The 23,988-nt window shown below is 39.6% G+C and overlaps 1 protein-coding gene across 1 annotated transcript in view; it reads left to right on the top strand.

Annotated features, from left to right (window-relative positions):
* Positions 1-23,988, top strand: part of SORCS1 (sortilin related VPS10 domain containing receptor 1) — a 442,630-nt gene that overhangs the window by 109,698 nt on the left and 308,944 nt on the right. Inside the window, 1 exon segment of the mRNA XM_075611820.1 lies at positions 22,539-22,606. Coding sequence (XP_075467935.1) covers positions 22,539-22,606 — 68 coding nt within the window.

The raw sequence follows: 23,988 nt of genomic DNA, 5'->3' as shown, positions 1-23,988 counted from the left end.
TATAAGGCCCATCGGACAATGAGTGAAATGTCTTGAGACTGGGTATTTTTTGTCCCTATTTGTAATTGTTCTAAGGAGCTCAGTGATTCTGATCTTCAATGGTCTTATCATTCTGCCAACATAACAACTACCGTCTAAGAACATAAACCACATAATTAGTGTTACATGTCATAAAGGTTTGTAATTTGTCTATATTTTGTATATTTACATGTAACCGATGTGATCTGTGTGGCATATTTACATAAAGTACAGTTGGCACATTTATAGAAACCTTTTTGAGTTTTTTTGTTCATATGATTCTGGCATTAGATTGGAAAAGTGGGAGAGAGATAAGATCTAACTGTTCTTGCTTTCTTAAATATAATCTTGGATTGGATCTAGTGCATTCCTTAAGATCTTTATCCAATCTCAGGACATCCCAATGTTTCTCCACAATAGATCTGATTTGGTTTGCCTGTTTATTATAAGCTGTAATGAATAATGGAGTATCTAATACATGTTTTTGCTTGGTTTATTTTTATTATTAGTTATTTTCAACAAATCTGATCTATTTGTATGATGTGCACTATAAAAGGCTTGTTGGATATCATGATCCTCATAATCTCTACTTTTAAATCTTTTATTCAATTCTTTACATTGTTTTTTTTTAAAAGTCTTGTCATTAGAGCATATTCTAATCTGAAATTAAAGAGGATACCGAGAAGGCTTAAAATCAAAAAGATGCCCTCTTTCGGCTTTTCATCTAAGGAATTTGAATTAAGCTTGGTTAATATACTGGGTGAATGTTCAGCTAAACTAATGGACTTAATTATAACATCCAGATTTCAAGGGAAGAAGGTTTTGCAACAGAATATCTAAAATCTACAATCTAATCTTAACACCTTTAAGGATTTGTGGAGGACTTTGACGCTTTAGATAAAAAAACTCTTTAAACATATCACCACAATGGAAAAAGATATAATGATTAAAAAACAAAAAAAGTTTGATAGAGATCGATCTGATTATGATCATTATCAGATCTACATATGGCCGAAGCCAGCACAAGCGAGAACTCCAAACTGCCAAGGGAATACATCAAAAAGGACTTTTTCTAGAGATACAGATTTCCGAGAAAATCAGCCCCAAAAAAGTAAATATTAAAAAATAAATATTCAGATGCATCCAGTATCTCTGATACATCTGATTGTGATAGCAGGCAGCAGGTGGTTTCCTTCTTGAGAGATGAGGATATAGGGAGATATCATCATGACAATCAAGATCAGGATACTCGTCAAACAGTATACTCTTCATGTTATCAAGAATCAACCTTGTTCTCATATGAATCAAAAGATTTAAAAAAACAAAAAAAAGGACTAGGCGCTCATCAAAAAGAAGGAGCACAAAAGAAAAGAAAAATGAACTCTTAGAAGCTGAAAATAATGTTATCAACATTTCGGGTGTTCATCTAAATGATGAACATATTAAATTGTTGAACGAAAAGTTGATCGTTGCACTTAATGATTAATTTCCATCTTTTTGATACGGTCATAGGCCTGCAGAAATGTATCAGAAAATTGTCTTTGATAAAGTTCTTTACCTTTAAAAATTTGACTATTCCCAGTGTTTCACCTTTGAATGATCTGGACCCTATTGGTCATGATCCTCCAATGGATAACACTGGGCAATTGAGATTTGGCTTTAGGGAATACAGTGCTGCACAAGACTTAACCAATTTATTAGCAGAATAGTATGATTCTGATGTAGTTATAGTAGATTCCAATGATCAATCACTATTTCTTACAAGTACTAAACATTTATCTTTTAAGAATAAATCAGTATTCTACCGAGCTTATAACAAGTGACCACACTTGGAGACCTTTGAATGACTTGTGGAACACGATCTTCAGTCTTTGGCCAAGGGGCATACATGCTCATCTGTTGGGCATAACAATATGTCTAAAGAGGAACATCAAACTCTATTTACTTTAAAAAATAGAGATAATCTAATAATAAAAAATACAGACAAGGGTAGCGCTATTGTCGTCATGCAAGCATGCAGATGCAGATGCAGCTTAGCGACTCATAGGCATATTGTAAATTGGACAAAGATCCAAACAACATGTACATTTTGGAACTTCTCAGCCTTCTTGATTTAGGTAAGGAATTGCGGGTGTTGACGGAACAAGAGTTCTCATTTCTTTACAATGCACATCACACGATACCTATTTTTCATCATCTCCCAAAGATCCATAAGTCTCTGGTCAGCCATCCTGGCAGGCCAATAATATCGATATTTTCTCAACCCAGGGGGAGCATGTGGGAGAAAACACAACAAGAAAACACACTAAGTGCAGACTGGAATGTACAGGTGTGAGATGATTGTGATGCTTGGCCTCTAAGTGCTGCCTACTCACAGGATGTAGGTAGGATATGTATAGTGGCGTGATCAGTAGAATCTGGTGGGTCCCTCTGAGTAAACACAGGAGGTGGCTGGAACTGGGGTATCATTAGCAGGTGTACATGGAAAGATAGAAACAGACCTCCATGGTGAAGATCAATGGTATACAAAAAACTTTATGAAAGGATATAAAATGTGCACTCACAATATTTAAAAGCAAAATAAGCGTTTTTCACTATATAAGTGATGGGAGGGTAGGGATGGTTGCCTCAGCTCACCGCACCGCCGATATCCTGGATAGTTCTCCTCCGCAGGCTCCCTGCTACACCCAGGCAGTGTGGGGATCTCCAGCTGCGGTCTCTCCGGTGCGTCGCGTCACTTCCGGTCTGCACGATCAGCTCCGTCGCGTCACTTCCGGTTCGGCGGTTGATTGGCAGTTCGCGGGCACCAATCCTCTCACCTCCTGGGCGGGTCCACTCTACGCGTTTCGCCAATGGAATGGCTGGCTTCGTCAGTATGATACTCCTGACGAAGCCAGCCATTCCATTGGCGAAACGCGTAGAGTGGACCCGCCCAGGAGGTGAGAGGATTGGTGCCCGCGAACTGCCAATCAACCGCCGAACCGGAAGTGACGCGACGGAGCTGATCGTGCAGACCGGAAGTGACGCGACGCACCGGAGAGACCGCAGCTGGAGATCCCCACACTGCCTGGGTGTAGCAGGGAGCCTGCGGAGGAGAACTATCCAGGATATCAGCGGTGCGGTGAGCTGAGGCAACCATCCCTACCCTCCCATCACTTATATAGTGAAAAACGCTTATTTTGCTTTTAAATATTGTGAGTGCACATTTTATATCCTTTCATAAAGTTTTTTGTATACCATTGATCTGCACCATGGAGGTCTGTTTCTATCTTTCCATGTACACCTGCTAATGATACCCCAGTTCCAGCCACCTCCTGTGTTTACTCAGAGGGACCCACCAGATTCTACTGATCACGCCACTATACATATCCTACCTACATCCTGTGAGTAGGCAGCACTTAGAGGCCAAGCATCACAATCATCTCACACCTGTACATTCCAGTCTGCACTTAGTGTGTTTTCTTGTTGTGTTTTCTCCCACATGCTCCCCCTGGGTTGAGAAAATATCGTTTGATCTTCTGGGACCAGTCAAGACAGTCCCTTCCAGAGGGTCTGAGCAGGGGGTTGCAACTTATATTATACTTTCACCTTTGCACTATTTGAGTCACGATTTTTTTTGATATCACTATTTATGAGCTATATATATTCACTGTAATTTAAGTGATCACTAGCACTTAATTAGCGCCAGTTTTTTTCACCAATCAGGCCAATAATATCGAGCATTGGATCTTTGGGAGATGGTGTGTCTAGGTACGTGGATTCCTATCTACAACCTTTAGTTAGAGCTCTTCCCTGTTATTTGACAGATTTATCAGACTTGTTATGTAGGTTTCAGGAATTCACTTGGTATAACACTTATACTTGGGTCACACTTGGCGTTACATCTTTATACACTATCATTAATCATGAATTGGGCATTAAAGCCATTAGTCACTTTTTAAAACTTTCAAATCTTCACACTGCACATAGCACTTTTTTATTAGATTCTAATATATTTTTATTACAGCCTAATTACTTTGTTTGATAAACAGTTTTATTTACAGACACAAGGGACTGCAATGGGCACCTATTTTGCACCCTCTTACGCTAATCTCTTTATGGGTTTGTGGGAGTCTATTCACATTTTCGGCGATTCCAATCCTTTCCGTAAAAATATTATTTTTTATCCCCGTTATATAGATGACCTATTTTTGATTTGGCAAGGGGACACATAATTATTGTTATCTTTTTTTTATTTATTTAAATTGGAATACTTACAATTTAAAAATGTACACATGTGTATCATAATAATCATCAGTTATCTGGATTTATATATTGATATGAACTTAACCATTCAGACGAATATTTTTCATAAGTCTAACTCCTGCAATTAATTCCTGAGGGCTAATAGTGGGCACCCCAGACCATTGTTGAGAGGCATCCCAAATGGGGCAGTATTTGAGACTGAGAAGAATATGCTCTAATGACGAGACTTTTTAAAAACAATCTAAAGAATTGAATAAAAGATTTAAAAGTAGAGGTTATGAGGATCATGATATCCAACAAGCCTTTGATAGAGCACTTAATACAACTAGATGTGATTTGTTAAAAATGTCTAATAATTAAACTAAACAAAGCAATTATAATGGAGGCCATACTAAACAAAAACAAGTATTAGATACGCCATTATTCATTACAGCTCATAATAAACAGGCAAAAAAAATCAGATCTATTGTGGAGAAACATTGGGAAGTCCTGAGATTGGATAGAGATATTAAGGAATACACCAGATCCAATCCAAGATTTGTATTTGGAAAACAAGAACAATTAGATCTTATCTCTCTCCCACTTTTCCAATCTAATGCCGGAATCATTATGAGCAAAATAACTCAAAAAGGTTTCTATAAATGCTGCAACTGTACTTTATGTAAATATGCCGCACAGATCAAATCAGTTACATGTAAATATACAAATATAGAAAAATTACAAACCTTTATGACATGTAACACTAGTTTATGTGGTTTAGAAATAGGGCCGAAAAATACCCAGTCTCAAGTCATTTCACTGATTTGTGCGCTGGGCTCTGTTAGCACTTTTACATTTACTGCTTTAGAACACGTACATATTGTTATTGGGGGGGGGGGGATTAACAGTGCAGTCACCCTCAATCGTAGAGAAATGTATTGGATTTATACCCTTGGGTCACTGGCACCTATGGGTATGAATACCGACTGGGAACTCAAACATTTCCTTGTCTGAACAGGTATTTTTGATATAATTATTGAGGAATAAGTGGGTATATCTGATATCTTAGTTGAAGACCTTTGAGAAATATATATTATTCAGTATTATTGATGATTTTTTCTTGTTATTCTGTTATTTCAAAACATGTCTCTAGGAAAATATGTGTATTGTCTTATTAGTGATAAGGGCAGTGTGCTTTTGCGACATTATTGATTTTTCTTCACATAAATGTTCAAAAATATTGTTGTTTGTGAGGATACTAGATGCAGTGGATTCAATAATGTTAGTAATATTACATATGAGGTCTACATGCATTTGGTATATTATGTATGGTATATATTATATTTATGTGAATGTACATTATATTATTGTGATGACTCCTTATCTCCTTGTGGTTATCCATGGATGATCTAACAAAATTAGAATAGATGTAATAGATAACAAAATTAGTTATAATTAATCAGTTATTTGTGTATATTATACACCTTATGATCTTGGGATATTACATATTATTCTTAGTATCATCCCAAGAGATTGCACATTTGATTGGTAGGAATATACTGTATGCACTAGAATTACATGTGAGCTGGTATGTACATATATTTGTTCCAGTTTCTTATATGTATATTCATGTATATTTAGTTTTATACATGGATAACCCATTATGGGAGTTTTGAGTCGTCTTATTCGTCTTATTATCTATGTTACTTATATATGAGTTAGGTTTCAGCTTGCACTTTCACCCCCACTCGGAGGGTGTCACTGTGGCCGGCAGATCGTTTTGGCGTTTTTCGCGTCAATCTCGCTGGTGCCGTGCTTTCGGTGTGGTGTCACGTTCGGCTGGGCATAAGTTATTTAAACAACTGACACGAATAGAATAACACACTCTTTGAAAAAGTGTAGAGACGCGCGAAACGCATTAGAGTGGTTCATTCTGCTCACGCCATGTACTCATATCACTAATAAAGCTGTTTTTAACATAGCTTTTGCATTGTAAAGGGATGTAGAAGAACAAGAGAAATGCATACAGTATAGTGTAGTACGTATTACGTTTAATACCAGTGCGTTTCACCATCTTTGGCTTTCTGCATTCTATGGATCCCTGAGGAGGCCAAACCTAGTGAAATGAGTTGGAGGCTTGAATTCTACGGTTTTATATGCGTGTGTACAGTTTTTGGTGTAGTGATTCACAATTAGTTTTTTGTCACAATATATACCATGTTTAGGTAAAAAAGGGACCCTTCATCATTATCTTATATACTTCTTGCTCAATCTCCATGAAAAAGTTTAGTGTGTCCGTTATGTGGATTAACACTATATAAGAATCACAATGTAAACAGTCAACTAATGTTAACTAAATTGATGTCACTGTATTATATTAACAAGTACCAGATATGCTGTGATAGGTTCGTGTTCATTAAACGAGAAATAGGAGTTTTTCTTTTGTTGTTCGTAAATGTGTTAAACTGTTATCTAATCAGAAACACTAAGATTATTATAAAGTTTGATTGCAAAGTGTGTCCAAAATGTCCACCACCTCCAGAAACGCGTGGCCAAAAATGAGGACGCCACTGTCTGATTGCATCAATAACGCGTTGCTCCCACTCCTGAACAATATGTTGTTTGTTTTACGAATTAGGTTTATCAGTCCTCCTAGCGACCATCCTTTATCTAAGCACTTTGGACCATAATTCCTGTGCTGTCTCTAGCACTTTATAATGCGTGTGGTGCTTTAGTGCAGCCACTGCAGGTGGTATCACAGCATTTGCATCCTTGTGGAGAATGGGTTCCAGACCCCTGGATGGTATGGGCCAACAGATAATGTTGAGGCCTTGTGCTATGCACAGATCTTGAGCTCCTCAGCCCCCCGGGGAAGGGCTTGACTGACTCTATAATTTGGAATTCGTCCTCCCTAATGTAAAAAAGGGGAGGGCACAGGGTCAGCACCATGCCACTCAGGCAGGTTGCGTATGGGGAGGTAAACCCCACAGGGTAGCCTGTCACTGTCTGTAGCTATCAGAACTTGCGTGACAGGAAGGCAGAAAGATAGTCTGGACCAGCCATGTCTATACATGGCTATACATATTCTAACAATGCACTTGATGAGGTCATCACATTGTCATCAATTCCAAAGAATAGTTATTAGATTATCAAATAATTCTTAAATGTAATAATCTCCTGTGAGAGACCTATAATTGCTCAAAATGGAGTGATTCTTCTGAAAGATATGACGAAACGTTAAAGGTGTCCTGTTTTTTTCTGAACTGTGTATATATACACATATAGACACAGTGTATGTATGTACTGCACCGACACACTTTATTCGAGCAAATACCCAGTATGTACCTGGCAGATACCTGGAATGCGCCGCTCCTCACCTCTGACAAGCCCCGTTGCGTTTGCCTTCCCAGCCTGGGTTCATGCCTGGCTGATGGGCGGCTGATTTGTTAAATGATAATGATTAGGATTTAATAGGCTGCAATGCTTCGCGTGTCTACCAGATGGCATAAATTCATGAATTGTAATGCAGTATATATATATATATACTGTGCAGTATTGCAGCCAGGGGGAATAAAATGCTTCAATCCCTGCCTCGAAAATAACCCAATGCACTCGGGCAGAAAACAGTCACAAACCTCAATACACCCGGGTTTACCCGAATTCGTGGGACTAGCCGAGCTCGAATAAAGTGTGTCGCCAGTGTATGTGTGTGTATGTATATATAATGTACCTTCTATGTTTGTGCCCACTCGTTGATATTACAACAACATTATTTTGATCTAGAACTCTACTAATTCATATTTGGTGGGTAGAAAGGAAGCTTTGGCTCCACCCATTGTTTTTGTTATAATTAGCTCTGAGGATACTATGTTAACTAAGGAAACAGGCTATTAACATTGTAGTAGTACTATACTTGATTTGTGTAGTCTATGATTGTACTAAATAAGGAGGCAAACCTTTTTTAACTCAATTTTTAAAAACAGTTACAGTACCTGTATATTTACCTTATAGTAACAGAAAGATCCTTTAAGTATATAGAAAGTCCAGTGAACTATAGCAGAAAATAATCTGTCTAAAATAACTGTATTACATATGGCGCTTTTCTCCCAAAGGTACATAAAGCGATTCACAATTACAACATAGTGTGTGGTACACAGCAATGTACATAGGATTTTACAGACACAGTCCCTGCACAGATTCGTTTATAATCTGAGGCATACTGAGATAAATTGACTTGCCCGAGGTCACAAGGAGCTGACATCAGACTCCCCTGCTTCATACTCCGCTTCATTGTTCTCTGAGTCAGCGCCTTTACTCACTGAGCCGCTCCTTCAGCTCAATAAAGCAATTATTTGGCCCTCACTATTGAAGTCTCCATAGATAGTATGTGATCTGTGTAACGTCACTGCAGACGTGTATTCTCTTGTTCAATATCGAAAAATTAACCAAAAGCACAAAGAGCATCAGATCTGATATGGAAGCAAAATTCTAGTAGGGACCATGGGTAGACAGATCAGTCTATAATGATATCCCAAAAAGCCAAACTGGCAATAAAAATCTATGCATTATTTACCACAACAAAAAAATAGTGTCCAGATTCAGAAACCGAACAATAAAGGGAGATACCCGTTTATGTAAAACGGTATATTTATAAATAATATAAGTAGTGCTGCTCTGTGCAACTCAATACTGTCACCCTTTGAACACTGATACTCTCCAGTACTGATTCTTCACCTTTCTTTGGGTCAGCATAACACTGTTTCCCAACCCTCTGTTCAGGACAACCCAGCCTGATCACTTTTGATGAATATTCAATTAATCACTAAACACGTTTCTGCACTTATCTTCCATATGAATGTGTGATTATCTGGTTATCCCTAAAACATGGTATGGCTGTGGTGTCCCATGGAGAGGGTTGAAAAACGCTGGCATAACAGCACAGATAAGGTGTCCACACAGAATGCACAGCCCAGTTTTTTTATCACCAGTTTATTTTCAATTCATATTCAATAAGGACTTTTACATGTGATTGAAGAGATGGGTTATTCACTAATCCTGGTGTAGTGATCCCAGAAAACTGCTAAGGCTACGGCCCCACTGCGCGCGTTGCCTGCATCAGCGCGACCTGATGGACTCCAGGCAACTCGCAATGGGGTAACAACAGATGCTAGATGGCGCTCTACTAAACCCAATAAAACAGTGAAGTGAATCAATAAATCAATAAAACAATAGTGATATAGTGAAGTAAATAAATAAATCAATAGTGATAAATAATCAATATGTATAAATCGTGAATACAAAGGTAAAATTACCACTTATCACTCGACCCTGCAGAAAAGACTGTTTCAAAAGTCTGAAGATGCACTGTAGATCGAATTCCAGGGGAGCGTCGTGGATACCCAAAAAAAATAAAAAATATAATAGTGTAATACAGTAACACAGTGATAATAAACATATATAAGGGGTTTGCCAAATCACTACTCACAAACGAAGTAGATTTTAAAGCATTGGATCTGTCTGGAACTGTAAATCATCCCAGTCAGGGTCAGCAATCTCATGAAAAAGAGAAAACAGCCATGGTGCAGATAGAATAACAAATTTATAAATAAATGTCATGAATGGAGGCTTACATAGATCTTAAAAGTAAAGGCAGTATACAGCTGGGTCTTTTGTGCGTCACGAACTCTCACCGCCCGGTACACACTGCTCGCGCTGTTCACAGCTCTCACACCGCGACGTCACTTCCGGATTGTGTCGTCACAGCTTGCCGGAATGGAGGACAGCACTAAGGTTCCCTCTGCTTCTCTTCCTCCTGTAAGATGGCTAACGAGCCAGACTCTATGCGTTTCGACGTAATGACGTCTTCATCAGGAGTGGCTAACATATGCTAATAGCTAGATATTTATTCCCTATACCTAGCTCCGATTGATGCAATGCTTAATGATTCATACATAGTTGTGATTGGTCAATCTCCGGTATACACATACTTCCTATTTGGTTTACAAATGGAATATAGTACTAATTTAAAGATATTACTTACACAATATAAATAAATACACAGTAATAAAAAATATATAAAGATAAATCAGTATTTTATACATGAACTAAATAATGTTAATCTATCATTTCATATATTAATGATAATGATTTAAATTTGAAATTCACCTGTAATTATAGCAAAAATAAAACTAATCTTTAATCTGTACACCTGCCCTGCACCCTGCATCCTCCTACCGGTGTTCGACTTACCTCTGACCTCACTCCTGGGTAAGCTTTCCCATTGGCTCCTTCTAGTATTTAGCCTCCATCAGCCCTGAGCATATTTTGTGTTTGCCGTGCTTGCTACAAGCTGCCTTGCTTTGTCCTCTTGTTCTTGAATCTTGACCCCCAGCCTTGTACCGAACTCCTAACCTCTGGCATCCTTGGACCTCGGCTTCGGAATTCGACTACTCTGCTCTCTCCTGTCCTCGACCTCGGCTCCGGAATTCGACTACTCTCCGCTCTCCAATCCCTACTACGGCAAGTACCTACTACGATCCTACACTCTCCTGCCCTGACCCGACTAACCCACGACGACGAGCTGCACAACCCGGACCCGGCTTCGCGGCCTAGGTCGGTGTATTCACATCCCCACCTCAGCCCCGTGGTCCGGCCCTGCTTTGTGGCGAGTACCCGTGACAGGGGGTGGCGGGGTCGTGGACATGACATCACGTGGCTGGTTCGCCCTCATTGGCTGAACGTCAGCAGCTCCAAAAGACAAAAAACTTGTATTTTTTGGCAAAGGCCGGCGCGCATCCCGCTTTGTGTGCTCGCATACACACGCCAACTGGGGCCTGCCCCCTAGAGGTCTGTACTTGGTGCGCATGCGCAAACACGCCGACTGGGGCCTAACCCATAGAGCCGCAACCACCGGGGACGAAGCTTTTGACTCTTCAGTTAGGCTAATACACTATGATAAAGATACTATATACTGAATATTATATATACTATATATTGAACTGCTGCTTTTCCCTTCACTGCAGAGCAACCTGTTCCAGTGCTGCCCAAGTAAAAAATATTTATGAACAATAAAACCCGTGCTACAATGTACTCTTTGAATGTGAATCTCTCACCACACAAATCGGTCTCTATAATGTATCATGTTCTGTGTCTGCAACTGTCAGGCTACGCTTCTGGTTGCTACGGGCAACACATTGGATGGAGACAATCACCTAGTGTTGCTATTTAAACATCAACCCAGCCAACTGTCATTTACTGCAGTTTTTCCCTTCACTTTGGTGTGAGATGTTAACCAGGCCTGGACTAAAGCAATGAGCGTCCTAGTATCAGTGATGTATACATTGTTTTGTGTGAAAACCTATTAAACGTATAGGAAGCCCCTTGCTGCAATGCGCTGCAGGCCCCTCTGGCAGCAAGGGGTTAAAGTATTAAACAAAGATGGAAACACGGTGAGAATATGCCAGACGGCCCAGTACTTTAATAACTTTATTACAACTTCACGTCGGCTTTCTCCGTAGTCGTGTCTCTGCTCTTTCCGTTTGAAACGTCAGCTTTTTGCAGTTGAAAATGACTTTGGAGATACTATTTCTCCAGCACGTGCGCAAACAAAGTCTATTATTCAAGGCCAGCCGCAGCTTTCTTATCTCACTTGTACTGGCTTTGCGGTCGTGCACACCATTCAATAATTCTGTCAAGTGATATCTTTTGCCGGTGACAGAGTGCTAAACCGTGATTTATTGCTCGAGTACACATTGCTTTCATGGAAGTGATTTGTTTAAACAACACAAAAGTGCTAAAATAAATTATTCATAGCATGCAAATTGATGACTTTACGCGCTGTAGTAAGCCTCGGAATAAGCAGCGTGTCGCTTTTATATGCTGCATTAATTCCGCCTGATTACGTCTTGCAGTTTACATTGCAGAAAGATATTCAGTTCAACCTTAGCCTGTGAGTTTTCCGGTGCAAATAGATCAAAGGAGTGTGTCCCCTCCTCAGGTTGCTGCTATTATTGCTTATAAAGAGGATTGTGATCTTGGTAAAATAATCGAATAAATATTAAAGAACTCATAACCCTGAGCGATAAATATTAAATGTATACACTTATTCTTAGCAGGGCGACTTTCTTCGTGTCAGATATCCTGCAACCAGTATTTCTTGCTTGTTATGTTAGCATTGAAAATATGTTGATGTATACATTCTGAAAGCACTGCATTGTTAAGGATTGCATTCATTATAATTACTTCTGAGAAACATTGTAGCGACATTGCGGAAACTGACAGGCGTGTATAGTAGTTACCCGTGCTGAGATTAGCAGAGAAACATTTGTGGCGAGGATAACGTTTATTTTACTACATTTCATTTACATCTGTGTGGCACAAAATGGGACTAAATCATTTGTGACGTTTAAGGCATTGGAATAAATAAGGTTAGTACATAGGCACACACGAGCACCATTACATTTCAGATTTCTGTGCATCAATTTTACACCATAAAGTAAATACCATTACAAAGCTAAGTTAATAAGGCCCCATGCTCTCCATCACATTTTTTTTTTTATACATACAGGTAGTCCTCGTTATCCAACGTTTCACTTTAAAACGAATGGCATATTGACGCTTTACAATGCAACCCTAAGGGCTGTTTTTCGACGCCGGAATGCATTATCCGACGCCTGAATGCGTTATCCAACGCTCACCGCCACTGATTTAACATGGGACTCACTTTACAACAATTTCACTATCCAATGCTACTTCCAGAACGGATTCCGTTGGATAACTGAGGACTGCCTGTACAGTGCTGTTTTACCACTGGGTGGCACTAGACATGGGGTGGACCAGTCCTCAAGGGCCAATAACAGGTAAGGTTTTCAGGATATCCCTGCTTCAGTAGAGGTGGTGCAGTCAAGATTGAGCCACTGATTGAACCAATTGTGCTGAAGCAGGGATATCCTGAAAATCTGACCTACTGGGCCCCATGAGGACGGGAGTTTGCCTCCCCTGCAGTAGACAATATAAGATTACCCTACACCTGTCAATTGCATCTAATTTTTAGTTCAAAGATTTTCCTCTGCCGTTCTCTGGCACAATGTTGTTACAAAAACAGAACTAGTCTTTTGACAGAAAAAAAGAAAAACATGTGATAGTGTAAAATGGGGGCAGAAGATTTTTCAGTGGTTGCAGAGGCCCCGCGCTCTTCCCTAAGGCATATAAATTAAATGCAGGTGGATCGCGTGAGGCTTCTGCAACTTCCCTTACCTTGTCTTCGGCGACGCCATGGCAATGCAGCGTCAAATGACGTCGTGACGTCGAACCCACGGTGTCATTGGATGCCGAAGGCAAGGAGGGGGGCACAAGCAGGGAGGGAGAGCAGGAAAGGGGGCACAGCAGGGAAAGTTTGCGCACCCCTGGTGTAAACAATACAGTTTTACAGGAGAACCGTGAAAACGTGAAAACATCTGCCCTTGTTGTTTATACATTCCAGACTGCAACTGATGATAAAGGTAATGTAATCTGATATTTGATAGCAAATTAAGCATTAAACCAGAGATACATGACTTTGACCCCAAGATATAAAAGGTTTAGGGTGCAATATTACAAGACCACCCTCCAAGAAAATATATCTGTAGGTTTATTCAACCAATATGAAAGCTGCAAATTAACTAGAAGAACCAATACGTGTTATTTGAGTGTGTGTGTGTATTATAAATCTTCTGCAGTTTCTTAGCCAGATTTGTGTGGCAGATGGATGGAAAACATTTATTATTTATTATTGACCCCTTGGTGCTGACCATGCCATGTTATCAATATCCCCCTCTTCAATTGCTCAAACACCAGGGAAGTTATTTATCAGTCTCCTGGTTGTAAATGTAGTGCAAAGAAACTGCACCAGATACTGTGGCAGTGTGGATGTGACAGCAATAGTTTCAAAAAGTCTAAACGGGACAATATCTATACCAAGCCACTGATGTCCCACTGCTAATCTAGTATGCATGGCCCAGAAAAGGTCAACAAAAGGAAGCCACGTTCATATGAATAGGAGCTGAGGCGTGCTAAAGTTTAGCACCCATCTTTTGATCTGGGCCATAAAGAGCTAAAGCCAAGCACTATATACCGAGTTACATAGGATGTGATATATTTCTGAGTTTTGTTCCTGGATTACACCGTATACAGCAGTGAACCAATCAGTACGAGTTTGCATTTGCCAAAGTGTTTGTTTTGCAAATTGTAATTCTGTTTTAAGATACCTTGCGATCTTGTTGAAATAAGCAATGTTCACTTTTGCTGCCAACCACATTACAATGTATTGGTATCATTTTTTTTTTATATGCTGATCTGTAGCGTAGTAATTATGGGACATGCCGTAAATCTGCTGGGTTCTCTATGGCAAACCAGACAAACAAGCAAAGAAAAGGCATTTTGTGCTGCTGGGTAAACATATTTAGCAAAATAGACCAGGTCTCTGAAGCATCATAGAATAAGTCCTTGCATAACCTGAATTTATCTCTCTGTTACCATTCTGCATTTCCAGCCATGCAAGGTGCAATAATTTACCTTCGTGCAAGATATTCTCTTCTCATTGGTTGTATTTAAGTTTGGTAATTTTCATATCCCAGAAGATATGTAGCAATTAAAATAGACTAAAAAGCACTCAGCCATGTAGCTCATTTGGCATGTGTATAATTTCCGAGTTTGATAGCTTGGTAAATGTGTACACCAACAAACTTTTTCATGCAATAATTCATTTCCTAAGTATAGGCTAGTTGATGCAATATAGAGCAATACATTATCTAACTCTGTGATTTCAGTTCTTAGCTCTGGCTACTCATCCTTACAAAGTCAGCTCCAGTTCCCAGCTGGATCATTGCCTTTCCTGTGTAAATCACAAGGACCTGTCTCATTATTTAACTTGTCTCTGTTTATTCCTGTACAACTGTGCTCTATCTATCCAGTGAGTCCCTCTATTCATGATTCATTGGTCCTCTTCATCTGGATGACATCCTGCTTAAAGGTCATATGGGTACCTTCCCCATCAGTACCCTCCCTCGACACCCAAGGGAAGAGCACACAGTTTGGGATTTGTCAAAATTAGGGTTACAGTTTTATTGAAAATCCTACACAATTAAACCAGTCAGCTCAAGACTTTCAAGAGTTATTATCATAAATGTAGATGAGGATTGGAAGACATAGCCATACAGCTAGTCCAGGGTTGGACAACTACCCGTGCTTCAGCACAGGTGGCTCAATCAAAGACCTGAAAACCTGACCTGTTGTTGGCTCTTGAGGACTAGAGTTGCCTACCCCTGAGCTAGTCATTTCTTCATCCCCTGACAAATTAGCTTAAGGGGTGAATTGAAGGCTAACCACATGGCTACTAACCCAATAGCCTTCCCCCCTCCCCCATGCCAATCCCAGCAGCACTTGCAACTTGCCCACTCCACGAAGGCTGGTCGCAGAGTTTGAAATATAAATAAACAGATATGCAATGAACTATATATATCATTTTCTACAATATTTTTTTTTTTTTTAATATACATATTATAGAATAATTAATTTTGTGCAGGTAGTATAGAAACACATCTATATGGGTTTTCCAAGCTAGGGATTTGAACCCCCCCATGAGGGATGGGTGAAACTGTCAAAATGGGTTTTCCGTAATTCCGCTGATTTATTCTGGCAAAATCCTTCCACGCACCTAAAACCGGGCGGATTCATTCAAATTCGCCATTGACTGCAATCTGGACGGCTTTTTGTATAATCGGAATCTGTTTGCGGATTATTAAAAAGACAGAGAGACCTTTCTAATTTTATTAGCAGTCGCCAGTTGTCAGACCCAACAGGACTAAAACCCAGAACTACTGCTTTTTTAAGCCACAGCTCTAGCAGTGTGAGCAAACCAGCTGATGGCTAGTACCACGGTCACAGCTGTGCTTCACCTTGTTTTTACTTGTACTGTATGTGTCAGAAAACTTGTTTTATTTTCTCTCTAATAGAATATGGAGAGAAAAGGCAATCCTTTAGATGAGCTGTACGCCTAAATTCTCCAAGTGGGTAAAATACCCCTTAAAGATGTATAATGAGTGACCTGGACAAAGACATTTTTAATACATATACAATTAAAAACAATGAGAAAGGACCTCCAAAGAGCTGCAAAACAGAGGATACATTAACATAATATGATGTATCCGGGATGTATTAACCTAAGTGAGTTAAAACGTTATACATTTATTAAGAGACAGAATGAAGTGAATAATAAAAGAAAACGTAATTATAAAAAGCACAAGATCTGAGGGTGATTAAACCACAATGTGTACTGGTCTTAGTAGTGAGATCTAGTACTTAGTGGTAATTTAAGCAAAATGATAAGCAATGAACGGAGCCTGTATATTTACACAAAACTCCTGATTTAGTGCTTGTTTGATAATGCAGATTGAAAAATCAAAATGCATTAAATCACACATTGACTTCTTCAGAGGTGCAGTCACCGTGAAAGACCCTATCTGCTTAAATAGATAGGTACGTTCAGTAGAAGGGATTTAATGTCTCCTGTACAATTTATATAAACGAGATTGCACAGATGTATAACATCCAGAAAGTACAAAGAATATTAATCTACAAATAATAGTGCTTGTTTGTCAAACCGCAGTTATAATCCCTAGAGCAGCAGAGATGGCACCCATTTTCTTCTAACCCAGTAGAATGAGGTTGCCCATGTTCTGTTCATTGTTTATTTATTGTCACCTGGCATCAGTAACTCATAGCCCTAAGTACATATTATTACTCTGTGCTTGAAGTGCTTTCAAGGTTACAAATACAATCAATAAAATAGATATCCCTTGGAGGTATGCTGTTAGTAGACAGTGTGCATTGAAAGCCATCAGATGGTTTAGCTCACACTGCTAGAGCTGTTTTTCTGAATAACAGAGGGTTCAACTTCTGATCCTGTTGGGTCTGACACCATACCCCATTACTGAGGTGCCTTAGACTTTTCAACCCAATAACACTTTGTGTGCTGTGGGAAGCAAGAGGAATCACTTCCTGCAGTTTGCAGAGTTTTATTCATTGTAAAATAAAGTATTTCAATTCAGTGCCTGGCACTCTGGCAGATGGCACGGTGAATATTTTTGTCCCTGTTCTGTTATATCATAGCCATTGTTGTGCATATCCATCATGTAGCACCAAAATGAGTGCATAAATACCTGTAGTCACACCCTCCATGGCTTCCTTTAAAAGCTGACCACTTCCTGGTTGACGGTTTAATGTTCCTTGTGGAGCACACCTGAGATACCTGTGAGATACACTAATAGCTAGATTAGCTACATGTGTGAGCAGTGAGCAGCTCAAAAGTAGGATGTGACAGTGATACTATCCATCAGCTGGTTTAGCTCACACTGCTAGAGCTGTGTCCTGTAAAAGCAGTGTTTGTGGGTTCTAGTCATTTTGTGTCTGACACCACTCCAGTCATTAGGTTGGTATAGAAATTGTTTTAGAAAGTGTGGGACGGGACTCATTTAAGTATACTTTGCATAGTCATTAGCATATCGCTCAGGCGTGCTCCTTTTTCAGCACAGGCATGTCTCCCTAATTTATTTGGAGTGACGTTTGAGGGGATATATATATATACACAACTGGCGACTGCTATTAAAATTAGAAAGGTCTCTCTCACAAACGCATTCTGAATCTGTTTGCGGATTGTCAAAAATGTGTCCGGGAACAGAGTGTTCTTTGTCTCTGGAAAAAATAATAATCTGCAATTGCGGTTTTCTCTTTTGGAGAGTAATCCACAGAAATCTGCGGATCAAAGGAGCCACCTGATCCAAGGGGGATTCAAATGCGTAAAAAAATAATTCACCCATCTCCACACCCCATTCATCAAACTATAGATGTAGATATTTAGTAAAGTCTATCCCTATCCAATGTATGTTCATATTAATACAAATAATAGGGGGAATCTTAGCTCTAGTAAGAGAGTAAAAATGTGAACATGATATTCTCATGATAGGGTCAAATTGTGAGAATTGGTTATTATTGGGATTCGTAATACAACACTTGCTAGTTATCGGTGAGAAGAAACTGAATGGCTTCTCTATATTTGTAGCAAATTTCTGCTTTCTGTAGTCAAGAAAGGTTGTGACATAATTTCCAAAGAATTTGGTGGCCTTCCCCACCCCCAAAGGTATATTAACATCTGAAAGAGATGTCTTTGAATCAAAGCAATCATAATCTCCTTTGCAGTACTGTTGCGTAAGACCTTTAAGCATCCTTGAAGAGCTACCGCTGATAGCATTGGATTGAAAAGGATTAAAAATCATACTATTTCAGGTGCCAATTTATGTTTTTCTTTTTTTCTTGCCATTGTTGGCTGTTCATTGGTAATCACCGGATCTAGCAAGAAAGGATGAGATTATATGTTCCCTTCATTACAGTAAGCTCTCTCTGCTCCCGCTCCGACACTGAGAGAAACATAATATCCACGTCTTTAATAATGACGTTGAGTTACAGTAATACCCATGCTGTAGTAAGAATATTGAGCATTAATGTGAAACATGAACTTTGATACCATTTAGATCAAATTATAACTAGGCATTGAAGACAAAGGTGCCCACAAATCTGCTGGAGTCTCAGATACAGTGCATCGTACCTGAGATTTCAGGTATGTTATTATATTATACGCCGCTTCAAACCTGAAAGGGGAACTTTAAAAGCCACTGAATGTCCAAGTGCTAAAAATAACACAATTGGTAAAATTCATATACGCAAAATCTAGTGTTGACTTTAGTTCTCTTCCAGTCTTTCTAAAATAATATTTCCCCCCTATATACAGTAGCTATTCTTTCCATAACATGTATACTACTGGACATTTTTCCACTACAGAAAGTTGTACATTTTTCACCACCTTTTGAAAACAAAGTTTGTCAAATGCTTGCAAAAGTTAGGGTCAAAGGTGATATTTATTCAACTGATTGAAATCCTTCCGACCATGATGAAGATTGCATCACAGCATATTGTAAAGGTGCCTCTGTAAAGACGACATTTTACAACTTTTTCTACAGCCATTGAATATCAGAATGTAGCTACAAATGTTAATATTTCTCAGACCACTATTTATAAGCCACACGTTTCAGTAGAAGACACTTCAGACTAAGGCCGCGCGTATAGTGCCCGTGACGGCGACGCGTGACGTCACCCGTCACCGTCGCCGCTAGTGAAAGTTGTATTTCGCTTTGCAGTGGCGTCGCGGGCGACCAGGCCATTGATTGGTTCAGGGGCTGTCACATGAGACGACAGTGCCTGAAAAATCAAATATTGGCAGCTTCAAAAAATCGCGTCACCCCGTCGCTTTGTCGCCGTCGCGCTTACTATAAGCGCACGCGGTGGTGACAATGCATTTGTTTTTGGGCGACGTTGCGTCGCCGGCACTATAAGTGCGGCCTTATACAGCTGAAAGTTACACTTTGGGACATTATTCCCAATGAGCCATTATGTTTCACGTTGGGGGATAGAATTGATTTTGGGTGGTAAATTGCAGCTACAATGAAAAAAATGTTAAAGCCCCCAAATAATTATGTACACAGAGCTTACTCTGAGCCTATTCAATAAGCCCCTTTAAAGTCAGTGAGAACATTCAGACGATCTTAGCAAATAACCCCCTAAACGGCAATGTACAAACTAATAGCGTAACATGAATATGAAGCCCTGCAGTGAACTCGAGAGTGAGCAGATTTTTGCTTTATAGAGCAGCAAAGATGCCTTTTGAGAGAACCTGGTGCCAAATCTGATTTATTATCTATTCCTGGCAACCCTGACACATTGCAGGGATCCTAAGTACACAAGACATAGATCAAGCTGTCTGATCTTACTGGCAATGTTTCAATGCTTGTCTTGGATATCACACTGATAATAAACACAATAAAGTTATGATAGTTTAAAGACAATTGAGAAAACAATCTTCCTCCTTTTGAATAGTGGAAAGAATACACAATGGATCCTAAATATTGTGTTGTACAGAGCTGTTTAGCTGCAAAGGATTCTGGGTCACCATAAAGTGTCCCCTTTTCAACTTTCACATTTCCTCAGAGGGAATCTCCTAGGATTCAACCTTGATGAGTACCACACATATTGTGCTATGTTAGTTTGGATCTTAAGAAGTGCTGCTCATGCCAAGTTACTCTGCTTAGAAGCAAACCTAACTTGGTATGGTTGAAATAATCAGAGCGAGACTCCGTTATATCTACTGTGCAGCCCATTTGTGAGCATTTGTTAACATTTCTTTTATAATGTACAAATATGTTCAATGGCTTTACAGAGCTTTACCTCTAAGCCTAACACCACATTTCACACAATATGCCAGTGATTTCCAACATTTTTTGTTTGGAGGAACCCTTGAAGTATTTCGAAAAATCTCGGGGAACCCCTATCTGGCTGACACATAATAGGTTCGACAGGGGTTAGTCACAAAATGTCACACCTCATGAGCCACCTCTATTTCCCACCCTCTACCCATGTATTTCTCTCCCATCCGTCTCACTAACTCCTGCCTTGCATGTATTTATCCCTTGCGTCTCTCTCTTACTCCCTCTTTTCCTCACTCACTCCCGCCCCCCTCCCTTCTCTCACTCGCCCCTACCTTCCGTCAATTACCCCACTCTCACTCAATCCACCGTACAAAATACATACCAAAAAAACCCACCCGCAGGGGGGGTGGGTTGGGAGGGGCGGAGCTTCTGTGGTTCGTAGGAGGAACCCCTGAGACTGCTTCAAGGAGCCCCAGGTTGGGAATCTTCCACGGAACCCTGGTTGGGAATCACTGCAATATGCAATGCACACTTTTGTTGGTTCTAGTAGACAGTACTGTACCTATGCAGAAAGACCAACGTTATAAGAGCTCTGACGAAGCAGTTCTTAGGAAATTCACAAACTCTTTAGGAATACCTGAAAAAAATATTTTGCTGTCCCTTGTATCCTAGCTAATTGTGCTATACAAGCAATGTATGGAAATGTGTCATGAATTGTGTTATACTGTTACTCTGTTACTGTTTGGTATTATACAAAAGCTCCTGTTATACTGTATATGTACCAGTTATTCCCATTTTGGCAGAGTGTAGCTGCCCAAAGGGGGAATTGCTGTTGAGATAGAGTTCACGCAGCATGCTTTCTTTCGCCTTCACATCTGAGATTTGTATGTACAAGGACATGCAGGAGTTGGGATACCTCCATGTATGGCTTCCGTCACCTCACTACAGCAGATAATCAGATCTGTTTAAGATATCTTGATATACACATAGCCTCTGCCATAGATAGCTGGCTGCTTTTGTAATTCCCCCAAAAAAGGATGAATTTCCTTACATGTGCAACATTTTACAAAGGCTTTTTGAACCTGTCACAATGAAAAGTATTCTGCATTCATTCCACCTGGCCTATTAAACGTTGAAATATTCTAGACGTTACCAAGCTCCAATCATTCAAAAAAGGAATGCTTTCAGAGAGCCACCACACGCTATGGGATATTTGCAGCAGCAGCAGCAGCAGCAAATATCTTATTGCAAAGCACTTCAGTCTATTAAAGTGGTCTTTTAGTATCTGGAACAAAGGGCCATCTTGAGTTCATCTCTAATACCTGCACTGACCTAGATCATTGACAGAGAGGGACATACTGTAAGGAAGTGGAGGAAACCATTGGGAAATAGTGGGGTTTTCTGTAAATGGTTTGTCAGAAAATGATGGTACATTGGAAGCGAATAACTCCTGAACTAGGGTCTCATGTTGTAAGACAGCAGGGGTCCTGCAGTAGGTGACCTTTCAGTTCATGAAATGTAATAAAACATTGAGCAGCATAAATTACAGTTTTAAGAATTGACATTTCCCAAAAACGAAGGAACTGTATTATACACCATTTGTATTAAAGGAAAAATGCCTATTCCACTCAATAGGACTTATTTAGAGCAATACTTTGGCCCCAGAATTCCACCACTTTTGCCTCGATACTGAACATAGGGGCTATATTTCAAGAATATTTTTACAGCTTAGAAACATTGCTCAAATCTTCCCCCCATGCCCCTCCTCCCCCCCAGGAAGGGTTTGCAGTACAGGGAACATAACCGCATCAGTTCTGCTCTCTGCCAACAAACATTTCCATCCGTGTCAGTTAACACAAAAGCTTTTGCACTCCCTTTATTTATATTAAGCGCCCATTAAACGAATGCTAACTCTTCCCTTGGGTCATCTCTGTTTTACTATTATCAGACAGTAATTGTTTCAGACTAACTGATTTTTTTTTTCTTTCTCCCTTTTGCCTTCAGGTGATTCTAATCCTGACAAAGCTGTACGATTATAACCTGGGAAGTATTACCGAGAGCTCACTCTGGAGGTGCGTAGATAAATTGAGCTTCTAATTGTTAAGTTACTTAAACATGAATTCTGTGGAAGAAGTATTTTTATTGAGTGTAATTGGACATGTGGGGTGGTTGATGACAGCTGCCCCTAGGCAATTTCATTCATTGTCTGTTCTCATTTTCAGTGATAAGGGTTTATTGGTTTATTCAGCTGGGGCATATTTTAATCCTCATGCTGCCTGAGACTGTTCCCATGCACCTACAGTACCTGACTTCTGTTTAGAAGTAGGTTTCAACTGCGCTGTGTAAAATTAACATAGTTACTTACATTATATAAATATTCTGGTTGCAAAAATGGGGCAGTAGTTAAAAACTGCATATAATTTATCAGATAAAAATATCTCTTTTCTATCAATGGTTTTTGTTTCTTTGATAAAACTGGTGCAGATGAAGTTACTTGTCTTGCAATAAATATACGTCTGGTAAATCCACCCACCAAGAAAGATTAGGGCTATCAACTAGACCAACAGTCATCGTGAATACTCTGAATCCAACTCCACTGAATCAACTTGGTGTTCCAATGACATTGGTCCAGTTGACAACACAAAGTCACAAAGAACAATCGCATAGGGTCTCAGATTTTCTTCTCACTGTCAGCATGGTATTCTTACTTAGAAGAAACAGAGAGGCTATATTTGAAATATTTCATTTAACATAAGGATTGCATAGTGGACAACGTAACGTGTAGCCATGACTATTTTTCTTTTATCATTGATGCAAGAATATTGATTTGATTGTAATTTTGTGTTAAAAAAAGAGTGAGATTATCCTAGTTAGTAAAGTATGCTATTACCCCCCCAAGAAATGTTATTCATTCAATTACTTTGTTTGCACTTGATGCTAGGAATTGTTGGACCTTGTAGACTAACTGTAGCATGACTGTTCTGGAAAAAAGCCGGACTATACCGTATTCTTCGTTGAGATACAGTTTAGAGCAGTAACATTAGTGTTCTTCTTAGTAGATTTTATGGGACATGAGCCCTTGTTTTCAGTGTCTTTTTTTCATAAGGACATTCGATAAGGGAAAGGTAATGGGAATCGTGCAGAGCTATCAAATTATTCATCTGTATGGTTCTTTACCATCATTAATATAGAATGTGTATGCAACAGCCCTATCCCCCTGGCTAAGGAAACGGGCCACACCAAACTATCTCACTGTCTCTTTAAGCAATATCACTTATGGGTGTATGGGTGCTCAGCGTTACCTTGCTCTCAGGGTGCTGGAAATCCGGGCAGGTTGTTGATGATGAGTGAATAAAAGATAGAGGGCGCCAGGAGTTTTTATGAACTTTTTTAAGGGGGATCTTATCCACTGTATGTTGTTTTATTAGCAGGGAACATGTTTATGTATTCTGCA

Source organism: Ascaphus truei, chromosome 8, assembly GCF_040206685.1.
Source record: "Ascaphus truei isolate aAscTru1 chromosome 8, aAscTru1.hap1, whole genome shotgun sequence".
NCBI classification, from domain to species: Eukaryota; Metazoa; Chordata; class Amphibia; order Anura; family Ascaphidae; genus Ascaphus; species Ascaphus truei.
This window is presented reverse-complemented; position numbering and strand designations above follow the sequence as displayed.